This window comes from Populus trichocarpa, chromosome 5 (genome assembly GCF_000002775.5).
Source record: "Populus trichocarpa isolate Nisqually-1 chromosome 5, P.trichocarpa_v4.1, whole genome shotgun sequence".
Lineage (NCBI taxonomy): Eukaryota > Viridiplantae > Streptophyta > Magnoliopsida > Malpighiales > Salicaceae > Populus > Populus trichocarpa.
The window spans coordinates 19,525,085-19,547,422 of record NC_037289.2 but is presented as its reverse complement, the minus strand read 5'-3'; the positions used below and the strand labels follow the sequence as shown (position 1 = coordinate 19,547,422).

At 36.1% G+C, this 22,338-nt stretch overlaps 2 protein-coding genes and 1 pseudogene across 2 annotated transcripts; all 3 read left to right on the top strand.

The window, feature by feature from the left end:
• Positions 1–2,323: 2,323 nt before the first annotated feature.
• On the top strand, positions 2,324–6,276 carry LOC7492448 (putative UDP-glucuronate:xylan alpha-glucuronosyltransferase 3). Its single transcript, XM_002307444.4, has 4 exons — positions 2,324–2,730; positions 3,399–3,608; positions 3,952–4,589; positions 5,047–6,276. Exons 1-4 carry the CDS (start codon positions 2,654–2,656, stop codon positions 6,075–6,077), a joined length of 1,956 nt encoding a protein of 651 aa, XP_002307480.3. The 5' UTR covers positions 2,324–2,653; the 3' UTR covers positions 6,078–6,276.
• A 132-nt stretch (positions 6,277–6,408) lies between these two features.
• Positions 6,409–10,625, top strand: LOC7492447 (pentatricopeptide repeat-containing protein At3g09040, mitochondrial). The gene is made up of 2 exons (XM_002307443.4): positions 6,409–10,151; positions 10,250–10,625. The coding sequence occupies exon 1, from the start codon at positions 6,607–6,609 to the stop codon at positions 9,685–9,687; it is 3,081 nt and encodes a 1,026-aa protein (XP_002307479.4). The 5' UTR covers positions 6,409–6,606; the 3' UTR covers positions 9,688–10,151; positions 10,250–10,625.
• A 4,631-nt stretch (positions 10,626–15,256) lies between these two features.
• LOC18099616 (serine carboxypeptidase-like 42) lies at positions 15,257–19,787 on the top strand (annotated as a pseudogene).
• Positions 19,788–22,338: the final 2,551 nt, after the last annotated feature.

Here is a 22,338-nt window from a genome sequence, read left to right as displayed (position 1 = left end):
AGGGTTGAGCTTGTATGATGGTCTATTCAATAAGCTAGAACCAATGACCATGTTGATTTGGTACTAGATATTTTTTATGTAGTAATCCTTAAAGCAATTCTTTTAACATCATTTTGTAAATTATCTTAGGACTCCCTAAAATTTTATAAGACTATCTTTAGCCTCCTCCTTTACAACATTATTATCAGGGATTAAAATATATACCACCTTTCTTAGTCTTTTTATGAAATGTACGTTTATTTAAATCAATTTCAGTAATTAATTATTTTCTCATGGGTGTTAACATTACACACTTTCCTTTTATGTTGAGGATATACATGTTATACCATCTATTATTCACAACACATCTGTCATACTTTGAAAGTTGGCCTAACAATATGTTACATGTATGTATCACTATTATTATATATTTTCTTCTCATGAAAAATGATGCAACACATCATTTATCCATGATTACCTCAGTATCTTCGTTCATCCAAGTCATCTTGTAGGGTTTAAGATGTTTTTATTATTATTATCTTGACCTGGAGTTTCTTCATTACCTTTGTGAACACCATATTTTCATAGCTTTCATTGTCAATTATTAAGTTGCATATCTTGTTTTTAATGGTATAGGCTAAATAAAAAATGCCTACCAATCTTCACCTTAAATCACCCTTGAAAGTTAATAGACTTTTTTAGATGACCAAATTAGCACCATTATATTCATGCAAAATCTCCCCATAACTATCAGAAACATTATAGATAGGATCAATTGCCTCATCATGCTTTTCTATCAATAAAATTTTTCTTAAATAACCCTACGCTTATAACATTTATTAGCCCAATACCCCTCCTCACTGTATTGATAACAACAACTAAAAATATATCCAAAATAAGAACCCTAACCTATCATTTGCAGAGTTTTTTGAGGGGTCAGTTTGGGCTGAAGAGTGATTCTTCACTGATTATTGTTATGTCATTCTATGGTATTTTGGTCAGTCAAAAAACTTCAGCAAGCTACCCTAACAACTTACTGTTTCTTACAATTAAAGATTGCAAATACAACATGTCTTGAATGAACTATCATAAATCATTAAGGTATCTAGCCACCAGCTGCTCTTTCATTTCAAATAGGTCATTCTTTGCCATTAGATGATAAAATTTATTAATGTAATCATCAACAGAACTCCCCCTGCCCCAATGTGTGGAGTTGCTGGTATAAATTTTGGTCATATCCCAAATGAAAAAAGTGTTCCTTCATTATCTTTTCCATTTTCTTTAAATCATCTAGTGTGCCATGCTTTTCATGTGACCTCTTCAATTGCTCTTACCAGGTAAAAGCTTGACTTTTTAATTCGATGTGATTAAATTAACTCTTATTTGTTATGAGACTTAATTGTACTAAAAAATCCTTTCTACTTCATTCAACCAATCAATAAACTCTTCTGCCTGCAAGGTTCTTGTAAAGTTAAGGAGCTTTAACCAAAATCTTATATCTCCGCAGTACTCTTCCTGATCAAGAGGCCGTCTCTCCTGCTTTTATCTCTAGAAAGGGTTCTCAATGCTGGCCATGGATTCATGGTCACCCTCCTCACATTCCCCTTGGGTTCTTGCCTCTACCAATTGTTGTAATCTGTCCTTGTATGCTCTTTATCATCAGCACATGGACATCTCTTTCTCAAGAGGGAACCTCTTTATCCAATCATGCTTATGCACGTCCTGTTTCACAACCTCTTTCAACTATGGTTGTTACAACATTTTGATAAAATTTAAGCATGATCTAACGATTATATATAAAATTATAGCTTTTTATGTCAAACTATTGATCTAGCACGAACATGCCTCTTCTTAAGTTTAACTCAGTGTCACTGGTCCATAAATGAGTCTGTTAGGATTTTTGCATAATTTACTAGCGGCAAATTCATAATTAACTTTTTAGAATTATCAAACTATTATGACCTGCCTTAGCAATAAAAAGAAAGTTTTGGCTAAAAAGATAAAATCTTTCTTTCTCAATTTAAATCATTTGAATTATTATGAATTCTTATTTTAATTCTTATAAAGTTTTATTCAAAAAATCATGAATAAAAAAAATCTATGGCTTTGTGAAATAAAAATAAAAATGTATAAATAAATTGAGAAAAATTTGATTGAAAAAATAAATTTTTTAATTTAAAATTTAAATCATTGATTTTTTTAAATAATTTTTTAATTATTAAAAAGTAAATAAAAATTAGTTTTGATAATATCCCCTTTAACATCATCGAGGATAAAAAAAAAATAAAAACTAGTAAAATAGGAACGAGAAAGATAGGTAAACCAGGAAACGAAAGAAAAACCCTCGCCCCATTTCCTTCGAGAAAGGGATTCTTACATTGACTTTGACTCGTCCTGTCTCACACTCTTCACAAGACTGGGAGAGACCATCTCCCTCGCAATAATACACTAAGCACCAGCATGGATCAATAGTCGCTGTGTGGTGTAGCCCCTAAACTAACCATTAAACATAATTAATACAATCTCCAATTACAGTCAATACTCACACTGACAGCTGTTTCCTGAAACGAATCCGTGTTTTCCTAATAGAGAGTCTTTTATTTTTCCTTGTTAATGTCTTTTTAGTGAGATAGATTGCGACTGCCTCCCTGTAACTGAAGCGGAAGAAGATAAGATGAGAGGAGTCGGAGTGACCTCCCCTAGTTCTAGTTCTAGTTCTGCAGAGCCCAGACTCCGACCCTTTGCTTTGAAGTCAGTCTCTCTCTCTCTCGTTCTACATCTCTTTTTTAATCACTCGCTGTCTCTATAATCTGATTGATCGGTGGTTTCACTTAATAATAAATCAGCTTATTGATTACTGATTAAGCATGTTTTACACTAGTTAGCATTCCATTTGTTTCACTATCAACTACCGCTGAGATCTACTTGTTTATGGTATGATATGCTTTTGTTTTTGTTTTTTTCCTTTTTCTTTGGTGATTTATTCCTGGTCTTTGCATGCTTTGTCGAATTGGGTTTTCAATATTGGCTTGGTATTGATTGTGACCCATTTAGTGGAAGCAGAGGAGAGGATTTGGGCTGGTAATGTTCTACTTGCTTGCGTCTTTGACACCATTCTATTATCATTTTTTGGATGGTGGTCTCACCTTTTTATTATCTGAAATGCCAATGCTTGAAAATAACATCGAAAAATGTTTAAGATCCTCGTAGTTGATAGTTCCTTCCATTGGGTTGCTAACTACCGAATGTGTTTTTCTTCTTTTTTATTTGTTTGTCCTGCTAGGATCATCTTTATCCTTTTCCGATTTGTCTGCAATGTTGTGAACTTTTTTTTTTTTTGTGTATGTGTGTGTGTGTGTGTATTTATTAAATAATTATGTACTTGGACCAATGTTCTTGTGAATGCTTTCTTGGTACAGTGAAGATGCAAGCAGAAGGAGGTTCTTAAGAGGTAGGGATCTTAGAGATGTTGAGAAGGCCTTCCAGGTTCCCATCCAATATAAGAATTTGAACTGCAAAATATCTACACTGAAAGTCGTGCTCTTAATAATTGCTTTTGGAACCTTGGTGACATTCTATCATTCTCCAGTAGTTTATATTGCAGACCAGCCATCCACTTCTGGATCTCGGTATGTTTATAGTCTACTTTTAATTATCTATCAGGTCTTATTTTTCTCTTAAGATTGTTTCATTTCTAGTTTTTAGTTTAGTTCCTAGCATAGAACTTCCAAATCAAACCTTCCTCTTTTTTTCTGTTTGGTATTATGTTAGTTTCTCATCCTGAACTTGTCCTTGTTTCAAGTGGATATGTAGTATGGCAGGTTAGAGCTGTTCTCAGAGTTAAAAAATGCACAGACACACTCGGCTATCCTTTTTAAAAAGTTTGAAAGCCTCTTTAAACTTTGCTAAAAGGCACAGACCCATGATTGTTTTTCTTTGCAATATCCTGAAGGAGAGTTTTAATGTATGCAGGCCAAGTTTTGTTGATCGATGGACAAGAGATGGTGCTGCCGTGGATCCACGCTATATCTCTAATTTAGATGTTAACTGGGACCAGATTTCCGATATTATTGTCAAACTAGATGACAGCAATGAGTATCAGGGAATTGGCTTGTTAAACTTCAATGAAAGTGAGATTAATAATTGGAAGCTGATGTTACTGGATGTTGAGCACGTTGTTCTGCATCTAGAGCATGTAGCGGAAGATGTAACTTGGGAATCCCTTTACCCTGAATGGATAGATGAAGAGGAAGAATTTGAGGTTCCCACTTGTCCTGTTCTGCCCAAACTTAAAGTTCCTGGCAAGCCACGCATTGATATAATTGCCGTGAAGCTTCCATGCAACAAGTCAGGGAAATGGTCAAGAGATGTGGCTCGTTTGCACTTGCAGCTTGCGGCTGCAAATCTTGCTGCTTCTGCTAAAAGTTATCATCCTGTGCGTGTGCTTTTGGTGACTGACTGCTTCCCGACCCCAAATCTGTTCACTTGCAAGGAGCTTATTTGGCATGAAGGGAATTTATGGATGTATCAACCCAACCTCAATGTGTTGAGAGAAAAGATACAACTCCCAGTAGGGTCATGTGAACTTTCAGTTCCTCTCAAGGCTAAAGGTCAGTCTTTAAGATTTGCATTAAAAAAATCAATACTGTCTATTTCTTTTATTTCATGTTAGCTAGTGGGGCTTTGGAAAGCAGCTTGTCTAATTTCTCTCCTTTTATCTCTGTAGCCCACAAAAATCTTTTAAGTTATGGTGAAAACTAGCCCTGGTTGAGTTAGTTAAATTTTTGGTCAACTGCAATACCCATTCATATCTGTCTGTTTATATTCACGTACTGGGAAACCGGTGCATCGAAACTTCAAAATAAATGAAAAAATACGACTTAGCACGACGTCTTTAGGGTTTGGATCTGTAAGTTTTACCTGCCAAGGGATCAAGGCAAGGAATTGACTTTTTCTAATTTGTTACCCTAACTATCTGTGTAATTTATGAAAAAGATTGCATTGGCTTTCTCACTGCAAAGCTAATGCAAAATCTTAAATCGAAATTCACTGAATGTTTTTCAACAGAACATTTTTACTCAGAAAGAGCACACCGGGAAGCATATGCAACGATTCTGCATTCTGCAAACTTTTATGTTTGTGGGGCCATTGCTGCAGCTCAGAGTATCCGCATGGCAGGTTCAACACGGGATCTTGTGATACTTGTTGATGAAACAATTACTGACTATCATAGGGAAGGTTTAGCAGCTGCAGGTTGGAAAATCCATACTATCCAAAGAATCAGGAACCCAAAAGCTGAACGAGATGCTTACAATGAATGGAACTACAGTAAATTTCGTCTCTGGCAATTGACAGATTATGACAAGATCATCTTCATTGATGCTGACATGCTCATACTTAGAAATATCGATTTCTTGTTTGAGATGCCAGAAATATCTGCTACAGGAAACAATGCTACCCTGTTCAACTCTGGTGTGATGGTGGTTGAACCATCAAATTGTACATTCCAGCTGTTAATGGATCATATCAATGAGATTGAGTCCTACAATGGCGGGGACCAGGGATATCTAAATGAAATCTTCACGTGGTGGCACCGGATTCCTAAACACATGAACTTCTTGAAACACTTTTGGGAAGGTGACGAGGAGGAGAAGAAACAGATGAAAACTCAACTCTTTGGAGCTGATCCGCCAATCCTTTACGTTCTCCACTATCTGGGCAATAAACCATGGATATGTTTCCGAGATTATGATTGCAACTGGAATGTGGACATTTTGCAGGAGTTTGCTAGTGATGTTGCTCACAAAACATGGTGGAAGGTGCATGATGCCATGCCAGAGAACTTGCACAAGTACTGCTTGCTTAGGTCCAAGCAAAAGGCAGCATTAGAGTGGGATCGGAGGCAAGCCGAGAAAGCCAATTACACTGATGGTCATTGGAAGATTAAGATAAAAGACAAACGCTTGGAAACCTGCTATGAGAATTTCTGCTTCTGGGAGAGCATGCTATGGCATTGGGGTGAAAAGAATTGGACAGATAATGCAACTGTTACTCCATCACCGCCAGCTGTTACAACTACATCTCTCCCCTCTTTGTGATTGGTCAATCCACTATCTCATACTTACAATTTATGTAGATGATACAAAGTTCAATGTATTGACATAAAGTGATTTTATGAGAGATTGTAGTGACAAATTGAGAGTCAAGTGGTGTTACTATAAGGCATCTTTATCTGCTTGAGCGTCTCGCAATGAGGTTAATTAATTGTGCATAATGCAGAGACTATTGTTGCTCTCTGAGGCCATCCTCCCAGCTCTTCAATTTCTGCTTCTGTGTTAATGCATAAATAAAACTTTTACAAAAATATTTTCCAACTGCAAAAACAATTAGCGAAACATATGTGACGACGTCGTTTGCAAAAGACGATATATCTTCACCCTTTTAAAAGCAACAAACAGAAGTTTTGCCGCCAGACAGCATCAAAATCTGTACCAAAGATGAATAATTCTTCCAGAGGTCCAGGGAGGGAATTCTTTCAGTAAACAATTATCAATATCTTTATTCTCTCCTTTCGCTTCAAGTGGTTCTGTTTTGCAGAGTCATGTTGGACTCATCCCTCCTCATTCAATGCTTCGCAAATTCTTCTTCTTGAAAACCTCACCCTCCTCAAACCTACACTCCTTCCATCACCAACTCACATTCTCAGCGATTCCAAACGGGTCAAATCACCCCTCTCATACCCTTAAACCTCGGATATACACACATATCTTGCAAAACTGTCTGCAAAAAAGCAAGCAAGTCAAAACCCACAGCCTGTTTGATGAAATACCTCAAAGATTATCTCAATTTTCAACCACCAATAAAATTATCCATGCCCAGAGCCTCAAACTTGGTTTCTGGTCAAAAGGGGTTCTAGGCAATGTAATCGTTGACCTTTATGCCAAGTGTGCTGATGTGGACTATGCGGAGAGGGCATTCAAACAGCTTGAAGATAAAGATATATTGGCCTGGAACTCAATTCTATCTATGCATTCAAAACAGGGATTTCCACACTTGGTTGTTAAGTATTTTGGGTTGTTGTGGAATTCTGGTGTGTGGCCAAATGAGTTCACATTTGCGATTGTTTTATCATCTTGTGCAAGATTGGAGATGGTAAAGTGTGGTAGGCAAGTTCATTGTAATGTTGTTAAGATGGGGTTTGAGTCAATTTCTTATTGTGAGGGTGCTTTAATTGGTATGTATGCCAAATGTAATTTTTTAACTGATGCTCGAAGCATATTTGATGGAGCAGTAGAATTGGATAAAGTTTCTTGGACATCGATGATTGGTGGGTATATTAAAGTTGGTCTGCCTGAGGAGGCAGTGAAAGTGTTCCAGGAGATGGAGAAAGTTGGACAGGAACCAGACCAGGTAGCATTTGTGACTGTCATAAATGCATATGTTGATTTAGGAAGGCTAGACAATGCATCTGATTTGTTTTCCAGGATGCCTAACCGGAATGTTGTGGCTTGGAATTTGATGATTTCAGGTCATGCCAAAGGAGGTTATGGGGTGGAAGCGATTGAGTTTTTCCAAAATATGAGGAAAGCTGGTATTAAATCCACGAGATCCACGTTGGGAAGTGTATTGAGTGCTATTGCAAGTTTAGCGGCTCTTGACTTTGGCTTGCTAGTTCATGCTGAGGCACTTAAACAGGGGTTACACTCAAATGTTTATGTTGGAAGTTCACTGGTTAGTATGTATGCTAAGTGTGGGAAGATGGAAGCAGCAAAGAAAGTTTTTGATACTTTAAATGAGCAAAACGTAGTGTTGTGGAATGCAATGCTTGGAGGATATGTGCAGAATGGGTATGCCAATGAAGTCATGGAATTGTTTTTTAATATGAAGAGCTGTGGTTTTTACCCGGATGATTTTACCTATAGCAGCATTCTGAGTGCCTGTGCTTGCTTAAAATATTTAGATTTGGGCCGTCAATTGCATTCAGTTATTATCAAGAACAAATTTGCATCCAACTTGTTTGTTGGAAATGCTTTGGTAGATATGTATGCTAAATCTGGTGCTCTTGAGGATGCAAGGCAACAATTTGAGCTGATAAGAAATAGAGACAATGTTTCTTGGAATGTAATTATTGTTGGATATGTGCAAGAAGAAGATGAAGTTGAGGCATTCCATTTGTTTCGAAGAATGAATTTGCTTGGGATTCTGCCTGATGAAGTGTCTCTGGCTAGTATATTGAGTGCCTGTGCAAGCGTTAGAGGTCTTGAGCAAGGTAAACAGGTGCATTGTCTTTCAGTCAAAACTGGTCAAGAAACAAAGCTTTACAGTGGAAGTTCCCTCATCGACATGTATGCCAAGTGTGGGGCTATTGATTCTGCACACAAAATTCTTGCTTGCATGCCTGAGCGAAGTGTGGTCTCCATGAATGCACTGATTGCAGGATATGCTCAAATTAATTTGGAACAGGCAGTAAATCTGTTTCGAGATATGCTAGTTGAAGGAATAAACTCCACTGAAATAACATTTGCAAGCCTTTTAGATGCATGTCATGAGCAACAGAAGTTGAATCTAGGAAGGCAAATCCACTCTCTTATTTTAAAGATGGGCCTTCAGCTTGATGATGAATTCTTGGGTGTCTCTCTCTTAGGCATGTACATGAACTCCCTGAGAACAACAGATGCAAGTGTTCTCTTCTCAGAGTTTTCAAATCCAAAGAGTGCTGTAGTGTGGACTGCTATGATTTCAGGACTTAGTCAAAATGATTGCAGTGTGGGGGCTTTACAACTCTATAAAGAAATGCGCAGCTGCAATGTATTACCTGACCAAGCTACATTTGTTAGTGCCCTCAGAGCATGTGCTGTCGTATCTTCTATAAAAGATGGTAGAGAGACTCATTCTCTGATTTTCCATACCGGATTTGACTCAGATGAGTTGACGAGTAGTGCCCTTGTAGATATGTATGCCAAATGTGGGGATGTAAAGAGCTCCATGCAAGTTTTTAAGGAAATGAGCAGAAAAAAAGACGTTATTTCTTGGAACTCAATGATAGTTGGATTTGCTAAAAATGGGTATGCAGAAGATGCCCTAAGAGTCTTCGATGAGATGAAACAATCACATGTAACACCAGATGATGTCACTTTTCTTGGTGTCCTCACTGCGTGTAGTCATTCAGGGAGGGTATCCGAAGGGCGTCTGATTTTTGACATGATGGTTAACTTATATGGGATGCAGCCTAGAGCAGATCATTGTGCCTGCATGGTTGATCTTCTAGGCAGATGGGGTTCTCTAAAAGAAGCTGAAGAGTTCATTAACAAACTTAATTTTGAACCTGATGCTAAGGTTTGGGCTACAATGCTTGGGGCCTGCAGAATACATGGAGATGACATCAGGGGCCAACAAGCTGCTGAAAAACTCATTGAGCTTGAACCACAAAACTCTTCACCCTATGTACTGCTTTCTAACATTTATGCCGCATCAGGAAACTGGGATGAGGTCAATACTTTGAGGAGGGAAATGAGAGAAAAAGGAGTGAAGAAGTTGCCTGGGTGTAGCTGGATTGTAGTTGGACAGGAGACGAACATGTTTGTGGCAGGAGACAAATCTCATCATAGCGCATCAGAAATCGATGCAATTTTGAAAGATTTGACACCGCTGATGAGAGAAAATGATTATGTTGTTCAGCTTGATTTTTTTGGCGATGATGAAGAATGAGAAAGGTCAGTCCTTCTTCACTACCTGCCCACCTGCTTACAAAGAAGAAGAGCAGCTTCTCAATGATTTGAAGATTGTACTATGACTTGTAGAAAGGGTCTACCTGAAGCAATTGATTGACATCATAAACAACCAGGTGTAAAACACAATATAACTGACCATAAACATATTTGTTGGTTATGGTCCTGAAAATCATTTAACTTTCTTACCAATTCCAGAATTCAGTTGTTATCATTCGCTTAGCTTTTGGCTCCTTCAGATTGATTTGACTTCTTAATGCACTTCGGCCAACATTGTGATTTCGTTCTGGTTACAACATCATAATGAGAAGCAAACGGAAGGAGTTTCCTCAGAGAGGGATGTTTGAACTTTGAAATGCCCTTCAGGATCCCAACCCCGAAACTTGTGCTGATAACCATTGCATCGGAGACTCAGTGGTTTGATCTGCCCACTTTTAGATCTGGGTAAGCTCTGTGGTTCACTCATCTTTCTTTCACTTAGTATACATCATCTGTTGGTTCTCTTTTCAAGCATTGATTTTTTCTCGGTTCAATACCCACAGGGAGAAGTTTAGTGCCTGCAGGCCAAGTTTTGTTCAACTCATGGATAAAGAAGACCACAAGGAAGCTGCAGTAGAACCACGTTAATTACAGCTCAACTGCAGGCACAGCATGGGACAGATTTCAGACGTTATTACAAAAAAACTACTAGCTGACGGTAGAGAGTATCAGGCAGTGGTGGTTAATTGTTAAACTTCATTGGAAGAGAGATTGACAGATGGAAGCAGAGTTTCATCTTTGAAAGTCATTAGTTTCTGTAACTATTACAAGCTTTTCACGTTGTTGTCTCTCAGGACAAACTCCCAAGTAATACCATCAATCAAGTTTTTTACATAAAATCATCAAAATTCCTCTGTTGAGGAAAATACATTTTAACGACATCATTCTTATTTATTTGCAATCCTTTTTTCCATAGCACTAGCAATGATGCTTGTCCCTCCCTCCATTGTCCCCTTCAAACCCCCCTACCAGTTTCCCAAACTTGAGCCCGAGGCGAGAATTCAATCATTTTCACTTTCCATTTCCACACTAACCTAAAATGAATTTGATTTCCCCATGGAAGTTAAGATTTCCTCCGATTTCAATTTCGCCAAGCACTACCTTCTCCTACTGCAAGACTTCGCTCACAAACCAAACCTTCTCCTTCCCATAAACTCCTCACAAACCAAACCCCCAAGAAGAAAAACTCCAAGCCTGAGCCAGTCCGTAAACCAACCATAATTGAAGAAGTGTCAGGAGACGATGAAGACAGAGAAGAAGGAGAAGAACAGCTTCTCTTTGATGATTTTGAAGATGGTAGCTTAAGTCCTAAAAAAATGTCACAGGACCTGCAAGATCCAGAGAAGCAACAAGGAAGAAAGCGAGAATGGAGAACAATTTCATTTTATACCCTGACAATATCGTCCTTGAAAGAGAAAGAGAACCTTATAATTATAAACGGTACTTGAAAAACTTGTTAACAAACTTAATCAAGACCATAATCAGGTTTTTTTACAACCTAATATAACACATTCCGTATTTTCAAAGACAAAATCTTTGATATAACATAATTGTAGTCAAAGTTCGAGTTTTTTGCCCATAACTATTAAGTTTTGACAAAAATTCATCATCTGTAATATTGATTGAGTCGATCCTCACTATGAAGTACCTTTAACCTTATATATATATAAAAAATGGTTGTGGCCATGTAGGGGATCTATAGCTAAAAAGGTCAAATAATAAGAATAATTGTTTTTGTCTCAACTTTTCACTCAAGTTTAAGTGTATAAAATATTTATAAAGATTTTATTTTAATAATGTCCTGAAAAATCTAAGTAGCTTGCAACAAGGTTTATGTATTGTATAATCAATTAATCTCTTAGTTCTAGTAATCTAATCCATTCTTTATAGTCAAAGTGACTGGTGGCTTGTATTTGGTGCCTGATAGACTAATGTGACATATGGGTTGTACCTACAATAGGTCCTTGTTTTTGTAGATTTATAAACTCTCAAATGCTTAAGTAAACGTCTTTTTAGAGAGAGAAAGTATAATGATATTTTAGAGAGATAGACTCTAAAAATATATATACTAAAAATGTTGAGAATGAAGAGATTGTGAAGCTAGAGCTTGAAAGACTCAAGAGGTATTTATAGCTTATGAGTCTTGTCTTTTTATGGAAAGGAGGAGTTGAAGAGTCATTTCATCCCTGTGATATTTTGGATCGGTATAAAATATTATGGAACTCATTTAAGGAATCTATTGGAGGAACTCATTGAAAAAATCCATTTGAGAAACTTGTACTTAAAAATTTTCTAAGAGGCTAGAGGGAATTTATAGGGGTAATGCTATTGTACTAGAAAAACCAAATCAATCCCTTCCTTGGAGACTAGTGTTATTTCATTAGAGAGACCTCATTTCAATCCCTTGAAAATTAATGTTATTGCACTAAAGAGATCTCATACCAATAATTTGGAGACTGTTAGGATATTGTCCTAAAGAGATCAAGTCAATCCCTTCTTTGAAGAGCGATGCTATTACACTAGGAAGACCAAGTCAATCCTTTCTAATGAGAGTTGTGCTTGTTCAGTAGAAGGAACTTTCCTAATAAATGGAACTTGTCTAATAGGTGGAGCTCACTTTTTAGGTATCATCAGAGCCCTCCAAGTCACGATGACACCTTTTAATGTGTACAAGCTGCTATAAAAATTATTTATGGGCGTAGTCGTGGGCATAGTCATAGGTGTAGCGAAAGATATGATCGTGGGCATCATCATGGGTGTAGTTGCTGGTGTAGCCACATAGGGTGTAATTGTGGGCGTAATCGCAGACATAACCATTGACATGTCATTAACGTAGCCATTGGTATAGTTACTGTTGCATTGAGGTTTCGCCAATCATAAAAAAAGCTTTTGAAAAATAGGAATGAACTGTCTTTTTGTTCATTTCCCACAGACGGCGCCAATAAAGGTTCCAAAAAATTCATGTAGCTTAGAAGCAAGGCTTATGTGTTGGATAATCTGTTAATCTCTTAGTTCTAACATTCTGATCCATTCTCCTTAGCCAAGATGGTAGGTAGCTTGTACTTGGTGCCTGGTAGGCTGAGGTGGCTTGTGATTAGTACCTGTAAAATGCCCTTTTTTATATATAGATTTGGGGATTCTTAGATGCTTAAGTATCTTTTTAGAAAAAAAAAGTGCAATGATATTTTAGAGAAACAAAATATGAAAATATATATGCTAAAAATGTTGAGAACGATGAGATTGTGAACTTGGAGCTTAAATGATTCATAGGGTATTTATAGCACATGAGTCTTGTCATTTTGTGGAGAGGAAAGACTAAAGAGTTATTCTATCCCTGTGATATTTTGAACTGTATTCCACTCAAAATAATATGTATTGGATCAATATAAAATATCAAGGGATCCACGTGAAGGTCCTGAAAAATTATCGAGGGAGTGTTGGGTTTAGGTGAGTTATTTAAGCTTGTTAAGAGAAAAAATAGGCCTAAACGCGCTCCTTGAAACCCATGTTCGTTAGGGTTTAAAGCCTATTAAATTTGGGTTCATCACATTGCATTTCTTTTTTCTTTTTCTCTTCATTGAATGTTATGTGCATTACAATCTCTCTCAACTGCAAGTGGACTCAGGATTTTTATCAAATATAATAGAATTATGTTAATATTTTCCTATGAAGCGCTCAAAGGGTAAAAGAATGCCAAAGAAGATACTTGACCTTAGGGGTGTTCACGGTTCAGTTCGGTCCGGTTTCAACCCAAAAATTCAACCGAACCAAAAAATATTATTCCTTATTAATATAACCTGAACCAAACCAAGAACCGGTTCAAATTGACCGGTTTTGTTTGGTTCGGTTTCGTTTTTAAGTATAAAAACCAGAAAAACCGGACTAATCTTCATCACTGAGCTAAATCGAAGAAAAATTTGACATCAAATATCAATCTAAGCTATTAATCAAAGCAACACTTAGAAATTCAAGAAAAGTAACTAGAAAAAGCAACCAACAATCAAAGTCTTCCACATAGGGGCTGGGAAGGGGAAGGCTGAGAGAGAGAGAGCTGATTGACCATAAATTTTCTCGGGTCTTTGGCTCTTTCACCAGCTGTGAATGTCGTATTAGCTTTAGCAAAGCCTTTTTTTTTTTGGGTATGTAGAGAATCTCAAAGCTTGCCTCCACCCAGCACAAGGATGGAACTAGTATAAGTTATACTGTATAACTATCAAAGGCAGGATTTCTTGAATAATGGTTCCCTCGCATCTGGATTGTGAAACTGGAAGGGGAAGGCTGGGAAGGGGGAAAGGGAAAGGAAGGCTTGAGGGGGTGGCGGCGGCGGCTGAAAAGGGGGAAAATGATTTAGGGTTCTGGGAAGGGGAAGGGGAAGGGGAAGGGGAAAAAAGGAAGGCTGGAGGGGGAGGGGGGGTGGCAGTTGGAAAGAGGGAAAGTGATTTAGGGTTCGGGGGGTTGGCGGCTGGAAAGGGGGAAAGTGATTTAGGGTTCTGGGAAGGGAAAGGGAAAGGGGAAGGGGAAAAGGGGAAGGCTGGAGGGGGAGGGGGTGGCAGTTGGAAAGAGGGAAAGTGATTTAGGGTTCGGGGGGTTGGCGGCTGGAAATGGGGAAAGTGATTTAGGGTTAGGAATGGTTCTTTTTATATCTTTTTTTTAAACCGGTTCGGTTTGGTCTGGTTCAATCGGTTTAAGCTTTTTTAAATCAAACCGGACCGGGTGGTTTTTTTTCTTTTTTAATCAGTTTATTCGGTTTTTTCTATCGGTTCGATTTTTTTGGTTATTTTTTTTATATTTTCGGTTTAATCGGTTGGTCGGTTTTTTTGAACTCCCTTACCTAACCTAACCTCTTCTATTCTCTTTTTGTTTTCCTGAATTTTTGGGTTTTGTATTAGTCCTTTTTTCTTTTACTTATTTGTTTGGTTCAGTTCAGTTGTTATCAGAATTTGGAAGATACCAAATGGATCTCTTTTTGGATTTTCTTCTTTAACTTAAAACAGATAAGAAACATTAATACTATAATGTTATATTATATTACCAATGTCTCTCGCCCAAATTCACTACCTACAAGTAAAGCAAAGCAGGACCTAAAATGCATGCAACTTCCCAACGTCTTTCTCACCTATATAGGTTGTATCAGTATTATCTATACAACCATAAATACATTATACATATGTATAGTAAAACTTTTATACTAAGGCAGATCTGGCCTATGAATAAATATATAGAGACGCCTTTTCGTTAAAGGAAGGTCTAGAAATCACGTGCCCTGTGCAACAAAATTTGTTTCATTACACACACACACCCACCCACCTTATAGAGTATTATCATTATTAGATTTCTTTTTTGTCAAACTTTTTGGACTTTTTTTTTGGTGTTTTGTTCTAATATAATATAGTAATATACTTAATACTCCTAGCCCAGTGCAGAGAAGGATTTAATTATGTGGGAGTTTAGGACAAAAGGGTGTGATTTTGCTTCTTGCACTGTATAACAGGTTTATGGGGTTTCATGAGATGGGTAGGTGTTGGTTTGATGCGGTATTCATTGTTGTGATAAGTTTTTGGTTGTTGGTGAGTGATGATGTGGATGGATATCCAGCTGAGGATCTGGTGCTCAACTTGCCTGGTCAACCAAAGGTTGGCTTCAGGCAGCACGCTGGTTATGTTGATGTGGATGTCAGGAATGTGAGGAGCTTGTTTTACTACTTTCTTGAGGCTGAGAAGGACCCCGACCAGAAGCCCCTAGCTCTCTGGCTCAATGGGGGTAATCAGTTCTTCTCTTAAACAACAAATTCTTTTTTAGAGTGTTTATGTTTGCTGTATAGTTTTTAATACATTTTGAGGAATGAAATCTTTGTTCATAAAAAAATACAGTGCGCTATTATGTCTGGTTAATGGGGTTCAATTTTATATCATTTTTTACCTGTACTTGATGGTATTGTGCTTCAAATTTGCTTTCTTCATTCAAGATTTATTCTCTTTCCTTCCTTCCCTTTTGCTCTTTTCAAAAAACCTAGACTGTTCAATGTTATATTTTTATTTTATGTCTTATACGTTTATGATTGTCGATTCTCTTCAGATGCAGTTTCGGTAATGCTTCACCAACAAAACTATAAAATTTAGATTATTCTGTCACTTATCAGTCAAATGCAATACGTATAAACTTCCAAGATATGCTATGATGTATGGAAAATTTATGCTTTACTTGATCAGCAAGAGATAGCAAAAGAAAATAAAGGGATTGAAATTTTTACCACTAGGACTTTATCACCAACTGTTGCAAGATTCACAATTTTTATTCTTTCCTTTTGGGTGAATAAGAGACAAATCTTATAAATTAAAAATGAAGAACACATTACAAATTAGCCCTGATATAATTTGTTTAACTTAACCATTGCTTCTGCTTGTGGGGCTGGAATTAACGTGTGATTAGACATTAATGAAAAATCTGTTGTTGTGATAAATTGACAGGATTGTTGTATATTCAAATCAAAATCTTCAATGATATTTGAATCAAAATTGTTGCATTTAATTTTAGGTCCGACCCAAGCTATTTTCTTAGCATGGGTTTAGAATTCCATAACATTTCCCGTGATGTTGAGAGATTCAAGTTATTAATATTAATATTCCATGTTCAGACCCAAGTTGTTCCTCTATTGGTGGAGGAGCCTTCACGAAGTTAGGTCCATTCTTTCCTAGAGGGGATGGCCGCGACCTTAGAAGAAATTTAATGTCCTGGAACAGAGGTAGCATTTAGTTAGCAAAACAATAAATCCTAGTACAAGTGCTTGATTTAATTGATTATAACACGAAAGAGTTCCATCTTTCATCTTCTGCAGCATTTAATCTCCTTTTTGTCGAGTCTCTTGCTGGAGTAGGATGGTCGTACTCAAATACATCTTCTGATTATACTATTGGGGATGCCAAAACAGGTATAGAAAACTGCATACACCAAACTAAGTTTCTCTTAATTTATTTAACACTAAGATTTTCTTATCAATTTAAGTAAAAAAAACAAAGATGACTATGTAGAATTTGTTAATTTTGGCTTATGGGTTATTTTAGATTGACCTCACTAACACTTCTTCTGATAGCCAATGATATGCACATGTTCTTCTTGAAGTTGTATGATAAGTTCCCAGAATTCAAATCCCGAGCATGTTCAGACCCAAGTTGTTCCTCTATTGGTGGAGGAGCCTTCACGAAGTTAGGTCCATTCTTTCCTAGAGGGGATGGCCGCGACCTTAGAAGAAATTTAATGTCCTGGAACAGAGGTAGCATTTAGTTAGCAAAACAATAAATCCTAGTACAAGTGCTTGATTTAATTGATTATAACACGAAAGAGTTCCATCTTTCATCTTCTGCAGCATTTAATCTCCTTTTTGTCGAGTCTCTTGCTGGAGTAGGATGGTCGTACTCAAATACATCTTCTGATTATACTATTGGGGATGCCAAAACAGGTATAGAAAACTGCATACCACCAAACTAAGTTTCTCTTAATTTATTTAACACTAAGATTTTCTTATCAATTTAAGTAAAAAAACAAAGATGACTATGTAGAATTTGTTAATTTTGGCTTATGGGTTATTTTAGATTGACCTCACTAACACTTCTTCTGATAGCCAAGGATATGCACATGTTCTTCTTGAAGTTGTATGATAAGTTCCCAGAATTCAAATCCCGAGAACTGTTTCTTACCGGAGAAAGTTATGCAGGTGTAACCAAATGCTTTGAAAAGTTTCATTTTCGCTTTATACTTGTTATTGTTAAAAAAAATTTCAAAGGGCACCCCTTTGTTCGAATGTTATCAGCCAATTTGTAATGACAACTGAACTCAATAAAGGTTTCCAATTATTAACCATACCAAATCATCCCAAGCTTGCAGAAGACAACATGGCACTTCTAGTTGGTCTGTTTTTGTAAAATTCTTACATTATGAAAATTGTCATGTAGAACATTGCATACCACAGCTTGCCGAGGTTCCTTTGGACCATAATGCACAGTCAACTGATTTTAAGTTCAATATCAAAGGAGTTGCTGTAAGAAAACCTTAAACTTCCTTTTCTGTGATTTAATATAACTACTGTGTTTATGACCTTGTTTTTTTCCTGTATATTCATTTGTTCAACATATTTGGTTAGATTGGTAATCCACTTCTTAGACTTAATCGGGATGTTCTAGCAAAATTCAAAATCTTTTGGTCAGATGGGATGATTTCTGATGAGATCCGACTTAAGATCATGAATGAATGCGACTTTTATGACTACACCTTTGCAAGTCCGCATAATGTAACTGATACTTGCAATAATGCAATATCTCAATCAAATAGCATCATTGGTCATTACATAAACAAATACGACATGATCCTCGATGTTTGTTATCCATCTATAGTAAATCAAGAACTGCGATTGAGGAAAATGGTTTGCTCCCTCCCTCTTTCTTTGTTCATTTCTCGTTATAAGTTCATATTTCTGATATTATTAAGCTACTTGGTCTTTTTCAAATATACTCAGGCTACCAAGATGAGTGTTGGTGTTGACGTATGTATGACCTATGAAAGACGTTTCTATTTCAATCTTCTCGAGGTTCAGAAGGCTCTTTATGCAAATCGAACAAAACTACTCAGTCCCTGGTTTATGTGCAGTAAGTAAGTGTGGTATGCTTTCTCTTTCTCTTGCTTTATTTAAGGAAACAATGTCAGAAGACATGTTTTTCATCACGTTAAATTCTTTGAAGGCCACCTCTCTTTGTTTCTAGATCATTTAAGCATTGTCATCTTAACTCATGTATGAAATTATCTTAAGAAATACGGTTCAGATGCTTCTCTTTTGATGTTAATTCCTGACGGTCTTAATTACTTTATGAAAACAAATCCTTGTTTAGGTGTGCTAGTCATACCATATGTTGCATAATTACTGCAAAGCATAAACAGTAAATCTAATTTTTACATCATGTTTTATTGGGCAGCGTATTACACTACAGTGATACTAATGGTAATATCAACATACTTCCCATTCTAAAAAAAGATCATTCAAAATCATATTCCAGTTTGGGTTTTCAGGTAAGCTCTATGTTATACAGATGAAAAGAAATTTCTATGTTACTTGGTTTGCTATGATTATTATTTGAAACCTATTACAAAGATTGACCCATGATCTAGGTAATCTAGGCTTAAACTAGACTGAGTTTCAACAAAACAAAAATAGAAAAAGAATCGATCTGGTATAACCTGATTAAAATCCAGGTTAACCCATGATCTAGGAAAAACCAGTCAAAATTTGTTAATATTTTTTTTTCCAAGTTTTTTTTTCAGAATAATATCAATTTTATTTTTTTATAAAATAAAAAAAATATATTAATTTGATTAATTCAAGTTAACCCACATGACTTGTGACTTGCCTTAGTCATCACTTGGATCGGGTTTAAAAACCATGACTATGATAATCTTGTATCCAACCATTTGACCACTGTAGTGACGATCAAGATTCTGTTGTACCCAACCCTGAGGGGTGTAGCTCAACTGGTTAGGGCTTGAGTTTGCTCCCTAAAGGTCAACAGTTCAAGTTTCACAAACTTCAGGGCCACTAGAGGATTATATAGTCGTTAACTTCAGGGCCCGTGGGATTAGTCGAGGTACGCGCAAGCTGACCCTGACATCCACGTTAATAAAAAAAAAAAATTCTATTGTACCCCTGCTGGGCTCCCGAACACTCGTCAAAGAACTTGCTCAAGATGTAGACTTCAAGATCACAATCTCACACGGAACTTGGTTTCACAAAGGCCAGGTACTTAAAGCACTCAGATAGTCATTAAATTTCCACCTGTGGTCTTCTGCGCATTGCTTATATAATGATCTCTGAACTTGTATTCCATATATAGGTGGGAGGATGGGCAACAGAATATGGAAATTTATTGACTTGCCACAGTGAGGGCTACTGCCTATATGGTGCCTTATGCACAACCATCAAGAGCTTTGCATTTGTTTAGTTCATTTGTGCGCGGTCGAAGATTGCTGAATACAACACACATTCCAATGGATGATTGAGAATTTTCACCCTTTATTACAGCCTGATAGAGTTTCTAGTTATTTTATGTATCCTAAGGTTCCAGAACTTCCTCAGTTTAAAAAAGGCAGTAAGGAAGTAATTGGGTTTAATTCCAGCAATAATAATTGCAAGGAGATAGGGTATTTCAATTTATATGGTTAGTTTCATTTGGATTGTACTGAACAATTTTTGTTTTGTTTTTTTATAGACATTAGACGGGACTCGATTGACCTGAGATCTAAATTAATTCGAGTATAAGAAAAAAAATAGAAGAATGATTGATCTGACTTGACCTAGTCAAAACCTTAAGTCAACCTGCAACCCTCTTAACATGAGATAAAACATATGTAAAAGTTCATTGACTTTTTTATATGTTTTTTTTTTTTTGCAAAACGAGGTTGCTTTGATTTTTTTTAATTTGGGTCAATCCAGTTTGATCCTTCCGACCAATGACTCGGGTCTTACCCCAGGTCGACCCCCGAGTTTAGTTTTAAAACTATGATAATAATTATTTGTATTCTTACATTGCTTTGCGTCAACTTGGGTTGACCATCCTGACTCATGATTTGGGTCTTGTCCTGGGTTGACCTCTAAGTAGAGTTTAAAAACTATAATAATAATTATTTTTATACTTATGTTTACCCGGTTTGATGGTCAACCCGACTCGTGACCCGAGTGATTCTGATAGGTGCAATTATTGTCTTATAACATTAACTTGCTTCATCAATTTTTTTTTATTACTACTTTTAGTTTTAGGTCTATTGGTATTATAATTATTAATGTTGGGTTTCTTAGAGTCTTTACTGCATTTTTTTGTGTTTTCGCTTTGATTTTTATGTTCATATCATTTTTTATCTCGTTATCATTTTCATAACTCATTTTTGTTATTGTTTTTAGTTTTTTTCTTGATTTTTTGAGCCTAAAATTCTTAGGTTGATGTTATAAAGTTTTTATTTATTTTTTTGAGATTACCTACTTAAATAAATGACAAGGAGAGCTCAAGAGGTAAAAGGAAAAAAGATAAACATATTATCGTGAAAAGCTAGAATTGAGTAAAACACAAGTTGAGTGATATTATAATAAATGTATACATGTAAGAGAGTATGTGATGATGTTTTTTTTTTATTACTAACATAAAATTAGATTTAACAATTTCTTCCAAACAAGGTTCATCCTTTAAGAAAAACAAGAACACCTTCCTTTTCTTATAGGCTGTGCAACATGGATTTAAGAGCATGACTATATGTCATTTGATAAAATTTAGAATAAAATAGACAGGATTGGATCTATACTTACTAACTTGACACGATTCCAAAGGGTTTCTAATGCAAGGAGGCAATAGAAATTAAAAGCTCTCATTTATGAAGGCAAACAATCAAAAAACTTGTATGAGATTCATCAATACAATAAAGAATGAACAACTTATAATGCTTATTGTAAAAACAAATAAACTACTTGATAAATAGAAAGCTTCAGTCCAACATCAAAAACATACAAGAGATTCAGATGGTATTGAACATTTAAAAGATTTTGAAGCTTTCGTTTGAGTTGGATGTTTCAAGGAGTGAAAATCCACTAGATTCACATAGTTTGAAAAATAAAATAAGATATAAAAAGATTTATTCCAATTGTTATTCAGATAAAAAAACATTGTTGCATCCTCAATTGATACATTGAAAGAAAAGGGTTTTTTAGAGAAAATATTTGTTGCTAAAACTTTTGATGCACGGGTTATTAGCAATGCTATCAAAATTGACTGGGTTGAAGAATACATGAGCAATTCCATAAAAGATAAAAAATTGGTTTGCTAAAGCTTTGCAAAGTGAGGTTTCAAGTAAATTAAATTGATAGCAATTAATATTTTTTTTGAGTAATAGGAACTCGATATATAGTTTTGAAGCACATACTAATAATCATAGTGGAATAGATTTTTTAACTAATCCTATGGAATAAAATGAGAGTTTGCTGGGGAGAGGCCTAAAGAAAAAAAGAGAGGACAGTTGTGAAGAAAAAAAAAAAGTATTACAGATTATAAAGTTTAATGTCATCCATGAACAATATTAATTAAAATACAATAAAGTTCATAATGATTATTATAATCATTCCATAGCTAGCACCATCCTTGTTAAGAAATTTCAATTATCAACCATCTAGTAATGCTAGGTAGCCCAATGGTAAGAGATTAAGAATAAGGAGTTTGCTCCCCTTGGGTCTCAAGTTCGAGCCGTCCTATGGCTGCTAATTGATGGCCACTGGAGGTTTACATGGTCGTTAACTTCATGGTCTGTGGAATTAGTCGAGGTGCATATAAGCTGGCCCGGACACCCACATTAATAAAAAAAATTCAATTATATGCTATATTTTGTAAATAATTGATCAACTCTATCATCCAAATCCTAAAATAGCTTTTTTCTTAAATATCAGCTAGCAATGCAAATTTCTCCCTTGCTGTGATACTTGGCTACCTTGAATTCTACTAACAAATTTCCAAAATAATTGTTATCAGATAATCCATTACACTCCCTTGCTTGACAACATGTTGCAGATTAG